Raw genomic sequence first — 8,781 nt, forward strand, 5'->3', positions numbered from 1 at the left:
TAATTAATACTTGCCAAGGACAAACTAAGAACATTTGTTAATACTAAAAATATTATTAGTGTGTATTAATTATCAAAACATGTCTTTGGCTGTCATTTTTCCTATATATATGTATGTATATATGGCCCCAAAATTTGTTTGCACTAAGCCTTCTTTACACAAAATAGACCCAACGGTGGAATTAGTACGTTTGCAGCAAAAAATGCGAGAAGACTAATTTTCAAATGATGGATTTTGAGGTATTGTAATAATCAAAAAAAAATTTTTTGGATTATATGCTTATATTTTGTAATAGTAATTTTTTTTTGTAATGGGTTTTTATTTTATTTTATGAAACTCTTTGTAGACCAAACTTTTTTATGGAAAATATAGGGAGGCCTTATTTAAGAAGTTCGCTTCCGGCTTCCAAAACTTATGAGCCAGCCCTAGCTACGTATAATACTATCATTCGATACTCCCGCACTGCTACACCCGATTCCCGCTAGGTATCATACTATCATTCGATACTCCCGTAGTGCTACTGCTAAAACTACGCGGTCCGCTACCACCATTAAAAACATTGCTCACACATGCAAAAGAGCGATATATTCACTTCGGACTTGTTATCCAAATCCTGTGCATTCACATGCGATATACATGGTCACTGGCATTGTATTCCCTCTACTATTGCGGTTTGATCACAATAATGTTTTCTCACTCCAGTTCATCTTATCCTACCTTGTTTGGATTCAAACTTGAAAAAAGTTTTTCAAACTCAAAAATACTCATTACCCCTACTTCCAATTATTATTCTTATTTCTTCAATCATTATTTTCATTTCTCTCTATCTCTCTCCACTCATTACCCATATCTCCAATTATTACTCTGATTTCTCTCTCCGCTCATTACCTAAAAACCAAACCCAATTTTTTTTAAAAACTCATCCAAACAAGGCAAAGTGTTGGATTTTAGCATTTGATGTATTTGTATGATTCATAGATGCTGCGGATATATATATATATATATATATATATATATATATATATATATATACACACACACTCGCACACTCGCACACTCCGTATTTGTTACTGTATTTTGGGAAAAGATTAGAGCATCACCTATTACTGTATTACACATTAGTCCCATAATATATCACGAATTAGGGGGTTAGGGGGATCACAAGGAGTTGAACACCAAATACGAACCAAGCTATTTGCGTTCTCTACCGCTCGAAAATGTTTCAATAAGGAAAGATCAATTATACCAATAACAAAAATTACCAAGAACATAAATCATCATTTCCGAATCGTTCCATCGGAAAAAAAAATCTCACATTGAATCCTAATTCTGCCCCCGTATGGAAGGGGAAAAAATTGAAAAAATGAGAGAGAGAGAGGAAAGCATGGACCATTTCTGTCTTCAACAAGCTGTGTAAATGCCTTTGCCAAAGGTCCAAGTTCTCTGTTTCAGCAACAGACTTATCAAGTTGCACAATTTAAACAGAAATTTTTGGATTTTCTTCCTTTTTTCTTATATTATAGGAGTATAAACATGGAGGGGGAGAGAGGGGTTTTTTTTTTTCATGACTAAATATCTGGGTCAGTTTGCGCGCACTTTGACTATTCCGGAGCTCTAAAGGTAACGATCGGGCAAAACCTTCCGTAGTCCCAACATATTGAATGTTTGACCTCCGTAAAATTTGAACATGCAGACTCACAGAAGATAAACACTTACTAGGTTTCGCATGACCACTTGTCAAACCCCTTTGTTGTGAGAGAGATATTGCAACAGCAAAATAGTGGAGATTCTTCTGTCAGTTTTTGTTTTGTATTTTTTTTTTTGGCTAAAGGCTTTTGCTGACGTCTAATTATATAAGAGCCTGGTCCCATGGCCACAAGCTTGCAGACAAGGTGCTGGCATTAATGCATCCATTGCCTAAACTGCCCTTTCGATTTTATTGGTCCCATTCTTGCCTGCCGTTTCTCATGGTGGCCGGTAGTGTGGTGGGATGGTTCGGGTAGTGCTAGCTGGTGATGAGTCCCCACCTGAGCCATGAGTGAATTGTCGTAATTTCACGTAGAATGGAGCAGGTAATGCAGAAAGTCTACCACCGCGGTTCTATTTCACCGCTTTTTTATCACTTTCAATTTTACAAGGAAGAGTTAAACTCTTTCTTGAAAATGTTCTTTTAAAATGGGAAAATAAATCCGGACCATAAATTGCCGAGACGGACAATGAGATTGAAGTTACGGTGAAGAGAACAGTGAAACAGAGCGGTGGGAGTAGCACCACTGCAGGTAATGAATTCTTAATTTTTTGTGAAAGGGTAAAGTTTAAACATCACTCCAACTTCCTTAGATTAAAAAAAAGGGAAAATCAATGGATTGGCTGTGGTTTAGATGCTCCCTCACTAGGTTGTGATGCTCGGGTTCGGCTCTTATTGTTGTGAACGCCAGATTTCTTTTCTTTTCTTTTCTTTTCTTTTTTATGCTTATGTGCATGCATCTGAATTAATTCATAGAGATTCAATTTCACCGTCCACTAATGAAGATTCAAACTAAAGCTAGAGATGGCTTCCATCTTAACCCTTTTTTGTTTTGGTGCAACGGAATCAGTGGTGATCTTAACCTCTCTTTTTTTTGCTACAAATGAACCGAGCAGCTCGCGAGCTCGGCTTGACTCGCTAACGCTTGGCTTGAGCTCGAGTTTTTGGCTCCACTCGATTCGTTCGAAAAAAACTCGGCTTGTTAAGAGAGGCTTGGCTCAATTAAAGAGACTCGTTTAGTAAACGACTAAACTCGACTCGTTAAGACTCAAACACAAGTTTTTGGCTCGTTTAGTAAACGAGCCAAGCTCAAGCTCGACAAAGCTCGGCTCGGCTCGTTTGGAGGCCTAATTTATAAATGCAGCACTTGTAATCAGGAACACGGGATCTCCTAGCGAACTAATAAAAAATGGAAGTCGTAATAAAATGGTACCAAACATTTGTTATGCCAAATCAGGCAAGAATCCAAAAGCAGTTAAAAACCTAGACTGTCAGCCCCCCAGCTATTTATATCACCCATGAGACCTCCCCGGGACTCCATGTCCCTCTCTTTTCTACTTGCCGCTTCAGAAGAAAAAAGAAAAAGGAAAAGGAAATCACCATAAATCCCAACCGACCTATTCCTCCAAAATTCCACCATCACCCCATTTCCACCTTATAGAACTCAAACATTTTTACAGAGAGAAAAGGGAGGGGGGAGAAGATGGGAGGGAGATCAACAAGGGCAGGAGGGAGCAAGAAAGTAGGCATGGAGATAGTGAAGTTCGATCATCATACTAATAAGGTGAAAGAAGAGGTATCTCCACCTCCTCCTCCGCCGCCGCCTCCTCATCTCTCCGGTGCGTATATTCGTAGCCTCGTTAAGCAACTTACTTCTTCAAGAAACAAAGACGTCCCCGCCCCGGACGTCGACGGTGTCGATGACAACAACGGGGATGGATTTGGCGAGGAGGCGTTGGTGATCGAGGACGGGAGCTGCTGCCAGCAATCCCCAATTCAGCCGCAAGCATCGGATCAGGCGCTGGTGCAACAACAGCAGCAGCAGCAGCACAAGAAGCAAGTCAGGAGGCGGCTTCACACCACCAGGCCTTACCAAGAGAGGCTTTTGAACATGGCGGAAGCTAGGAGGGAAATTGTCACCGCCCTTAAGTTTCATAGAGCTTCTATGAAACAATCCACCGAGCAGCACCACCACCAACGGCCACCGGTGCAGCCACAGCCACCGCAAACGGTGCTGCAGCCTCCTCCTCCACCGCCTCCGCAGTCGTCGTTCCAAGGACGGACAAAGTGTAGGAGGAATCGCAGGGTTTACCCATCCACCAGCGCAAGCTGCGTTGAAAGCAATTTCTCCTACCACCCAGCATTCAGTTCTTCTTCTTCGATATCGCCAAATAATCCTTACTGTTGGTCGAGTAATTCTCATGAAATTCCTCCTCCTCCACATCCAGCCATCACAGGAAATCTCATGAATCTCGGACTGCCTAACCAGAGACCCTTGGGATTGAATCTCAACATTCATGATTTCACCAACTTTGAAGCAACTCTCTACCATCATAACCCGTCTTCGTTTTCGACATCTCCTTCGCCCATTCCTAACAACAATTCAGAGGCAATATCAAAACAACCACAGCAACAACAACAGGGGAATTCCTCTGAGATTGCAGACCCCAACAGTAGTGCTGGGAATGGAGGAGGGATGCAACAACACCAGGGAATGGATGAGGAAGAGATAATGTCAGAGATGGAATGGATGGGAGAACAGCACCAGATGGAATGGAACGACACCATGAATTTGGTCACATCAGCTTGGTGGTTCAAGTTCTTCAAGACTGCAGGGGAAATTGGGCCGAAATACAAAGGCGACTGCGACGTCGACAACGATGACAAGGAGGACGATCCGTTCGATCAGGCCGTGGTTGAATTCCCGGACTGGTTGAACACTGCAAATGATCAGAGTTGCTTCCACCACTGCTTGGATGAATCCTCCCAAGATCCTGCCTTGCCTTGGTAACTACTGCTTACTGTTAATTTCTTTCTTTAAATAGTTATTTATTTTCCTCTTTTTTTATTACTATTTATGCTGCAGGGAATAAAACATAGAGATGTTTTCTGTTCCTATGCTTATCTTAATCTCTGGCAATGCTTCGGTGTTTCCATTTTTTTTTTTTTTTCCTTTTCTGCCTTATGGCCCAATAATTAATTCAACGAGGGGAGGGGATGAAAATTGTCCCTCATCGGTTAATTATCTCTTCCAAAACTAGTATATGAGTCTGAGCGGTCTCTCTATTCATTGCCAATTGACTTTGAGTTGGATGTAAAGTTTCCACAATACGGGTTTTGGAATTGTGGTTTTTCTGGTATTCTTCTAGCGATTTTGAAACATTTTTTGTGTTTCCTTTTAGAACTAGACACGAACAACCACCATGTTTAAAATGAAGTCTATCGGGCATCGTTGGCTTACGGCTTCCCGATCGGATAAAATAATCTTGCTTTCTATTTTTATAATTGTAGTTGCTGTTATTTTACTAAAGAAAAATGCGATCTGTTTGCTATGTTAACAATGTCCGACTGACTTGATTTTTTCCAGGGTTCTTGTTCGCGTCTAGCTCTAAATAGGGAATGGTCTGGATAATATTTTCAAGCTCTGGACGATACCCGAATTTAAGGCACAGCAGCCTTGGGCCCCTGGGTTTTTGTGGTCTTGTGTATTCACGGAATGAAGGCCACTTTATGTGGGCTCCTTGTTTTGGTTTTGCTGGGGCGAGATTGTAAAGGCCCGGGTTGACACAGCTTCTAATTTTGGGCCTGCCCATTTATATATTTTAGAAAAAATATTACTCCTATCCCACTTACTTAATATATTTTGGATCAACTTATCCAATTTCTAAGATATGTGTCATCTATAAAATCAATTGCATACAATCTTGTGCTTCTCTAGGCATCTTAAAAGAGCACAACAATATTACAAATGATGCTGATTTTGGCGCTCTACTTTTGTTCGCAGACGTTCCACTTTTAAAGTGAGATTACTAGTAACTTCATGTACAAAAGTGGAGCGCCTGCGTACAAAAATGGAGCGCCGTATTCAATTTCCTATTACAAAACATAAAAGTATTTCTAGAATAAGATAACTTTCATAAAAACTCTTGGCCGGGGGCGTTCAATTGTTCGAAATGATGCTGGTCGGGAAAACCTACTATAATTGTAAATAAAAATTGAAACGCAGGTACGGACTATCCAGGCTCATCCAGGACGTGGTCCGTCTTTGTACTTGAGGGTACTACTATTAGTACAGTATTTGCCAATAATTTCTGTGGTGCCCATTTGCAAGTGGTTGTTCAAGATGATGATGAAGAAGTTGCTAACTCTGTTTTCTGTTTCATGGTTCTTTGTACACGTGCAGCATGGACATTGGGGAGATTGAAGGCATGGATGAGGAATGGCTTCCCTGATGATCAATCAAAGATTACTTAAAAGAGGAGTGCTAGGTACCCCGAAAGAATACCCAGAAATGACCCCGAATTTGAAAATCAATAGTCCAGATTCACTTAAAGTCAATCTGAACCATCGATTTTCAAATTCGGGGTAATTTCTGGATACTCTTTCGGGGTACATAGAATTTTCCTACTTAAAATAATTTATTGTTTCCTCTGATAGAATCTTGGCGTTTGGGCCCCCCCTTTTTGAAACTCTTTTTTTTTTTTTTTCCTTTCCAGTTTGTCATGAAATCCTTGTTCTTCTCAATAAGGCTTGCAAGATGGTGAAAATTCACAGGCCATGCAGAAGGGAAAATAAGGTAAGGAACCAATGAGTCCTCCTTTCACTGCCATTTAGTTTATGAACTACTACAAGAAAATCCGTGCGATCGATGCACGGAGATTCGAGATTTAATCAGAATGAGATGAGGTACTTGTGACTAAATGCGGAATTGATTTTATTTGGTTTTAGTAAATAACGTATGTAGCAAAGTACATAAAATGTAAGACGCGCAAAGTTTTACTTTCAAGTCAAATCCATCCGCTCCTCCTCGTTAGAGGGGTGGCGCACAATTGACCAGTCCGTCATTAATTCTCGAGCTTGTGGTACCGACATAACGTATTTTTGTTTGTTTAGTCAAGCGATAACGATGTGTACATTGCTCTTTCTTTTTTTTCCCTCCTTTGTACGTAACTTTGTTGAGAGGGCTTAACTTTGACAACTTCAAATGACATAGCTTGGTGCACAAAGAAAAAATGAGTTGCGTTATCCAAACCGTGTGGGGTTAAGGAAAAAGAGAAACACAAAAATGGCTATGATAATGGAGAGAAACTTAAGAAGTATATTCACGGCTCCGCGCGATCGTGGCCGTCTGTTTCTGCTATTGACGACCCGGATTTAAATGAAACTTTTCTGGGAAAGAGTTAACGAAAAAGTTTCATTAACATCCGGACCGTCCAACGCGATTAGCGCCATAAACAACTATTCACAGGGGAGCCGTGAAAAAGATTTTCACATGATAATGATGGCAGTTGAAGTCAAAACCTAGTTACCTTGAAATTTTCCAACGTTTCCTGTATCATGGGAAAGGGTTGTTTTAGACCAAAAAAACATCCAATTGTCTGTTCAAATTTCCCATAAGCATCCAATTGTCTGATTGGTCGATCTTTTAAGAGGACCATTTCCATTTCTACCATCACCTAGCTTGTTGAATCCAACAACATAGGTCCTTTGATTGATGATGACAGTTCCAAAAGTCAAAACTCAATATTAGTTGAGTAGTAGTATTAAAGTCTTGTATCCAAATTAAGGTTTGTCTAAAAACTCGGTGAAGAAAGTTTACCAAGGTCCCGTTTGGCCTTCCTAAGAAATGCAAAAGCTTTTAAGATAAAGGGAAAACTTCACATAACTCTCTGTGGCTTTGGCCATGTGCAGATACAGCCTCCTTACGTTCACTTTGTTGTATCCGCACCCTCTTGTGCTTTGTGAATTTGTGCAAACGCACCCAATTAAGTAATTAACGAAAATATTGCAAAATCCACTAATAGAAATGATGAAAAGTCCAATATGTCCTAATCTTCTTCCTTGAATCTAACCAATTCATCCCATGTACTTAAAATTGGGTCCGAGTCGTTAATAGTGTACAATTCGAAGAGTACTACATCCATACCAAAATTCACGTTGATCGAAAAATGAAGATCTTTCATTTTGACCAGAATAATGTTTCCCGATGACTGAGTTACTGATGTCTAATCGACATGATCAATTTTTACAGAGATGCTCTAACTTTAATTAATACATTATGAACGGCTCGAATTAAATTTTTAATATTCTAGTTAGATTCCATGAGGTGTGTGATGTATATCTTCATTAAATGGAATTAGGTACGTCTACACAAATCACAAAGCACAGGAGAGTGCGAATGCAACAAAGTGCACATAAGGAGTGTAATGCACAAGGCCCCAACTACAGGGGATATAAGTGAACTTTGCCCTAAGATAAACCCAAATATCTGCTCAAATTCCCCATAATTATCCAATTGTCCGATTGGCCTGCTTAGTTTAGAGGGACCAATCACCATCATCAACTTGTTGAATCCAACAACAAATAGGCCTTTAATTTGATGATGGCAGTTCAATAAATCGTCAGAACCTAATTGAATATCAAAAATTTGAACCACTCACGAGATAGTAGAGATACTAATTATAACTACCGCAGGCAACTGTCAAAGCATTTCCCCTTTATCTATCAACTTTATTAAGAACACAACAATGTCATTGATCTGAACCTAAAGAATCGTATCAGTTTTAAGTGTGGTTTTTTTTTTTTTTAATGGAGGGTGTCTCAAGCCAGCTTGCTCGCACCTTAGACTAATCCCTAAAGCCGTTTCAAGTGCTTGCCCGTGGAGGTGAGGTGGCCCCAAGAATTTCAGGCAATGGAAATCGAACTTGAGATCTTAGAGGAGAGCAAGATCACCCAACCAACCCTTGGGTTAGTGTGATCACCCGACCAACCCTTGGGGTAAGTGTGGTTATTGATCTTTAGTCCCATTTGTACTCCCTCCGTCTGAATTTAATAGTCTATCGTTCTATTCTAACTGGATAAAAAATGAATTATATTTTTAAATTGGTAATGAATTTTATATCCAATATGAATCTTGTTTGAGATTTCTTAATTAGTTCTATAAGACAATGTTTTCAAAATCACATAAAACATTATAAATTACAAAATATAATCGATTAAAAAATGATACAAACTCCAAAAAAATGACTATTAAA

At 39.6% G+C, this 8,781-nt stretch overlaps 1 protein-coding gene across 1 annotated transcript; it reads left to right on the plus strand.

Moving 5' to 3' along the window:
- Nucleotides 1-3,117: 3,117 nt before the first annotated feature.
- On the plus strand, nt 3,118-6,528 carry LOC131322010 (uncharacterized). The gene is made up of 4 exons (XM_058353092.1): nt 3,118-3,894; nt 3,976-4,534; nt 5,931-5,979; nt 6,179-6,528. The coding sequence occupies exons 1-3, from the start codon at nt 3,231-3,233 to the stop codon at nt 5,977-5,979; spliced, it is 1,272 nt and encodes a 423-aa protein (XP_058209075.1). The 5' UTR covers nt 3,118-3,230; the 3' UTR covers nt 6,179-6,528.
- Nucleotides 6,529-8,781: the final 2,253 nt, after the last annotated feature.

Source organism: Rhododendron vialii, chromosome 4a (assembly GCF_030253575.1).
Source record: "Rhododendron vialii isolate Sample 1 chromosome 4a, ASM3025357v1".
NCBI classification, from domain to species: domain Eukaryota; kingdom Viridiplantae; phylum Streptophyta; class Magnoliopsida; order Ericales; family Ericaceae; genus Rhododendron; species Rhododendron vialii.

Excerpts from the sequence above, each read along its gene's own strand:
- LOC131322010 (XM_058353092.1), top strand. The coding sequence starts at position 3,231 with ATGGGAGGGAGATCAACAAGGGCAGGAGGGAGCAAGAAAGTAGGCATG. Across the intron at positions 3,895-3,975 it reads CTCCTACCACCCAGCATTCA|CCATCACAGGAAATCTCATG; the intron begins GTTCTTCTTCTT and ends CTCCACATCCAG. Across the intron at positions 4,535-5,930 it reads CAAGATCCTGCCTTGCCTTG|CATGGACATTGGGGAGATTG; the intron begins GTAACTACTGCT and ends GTACACGTGCAG.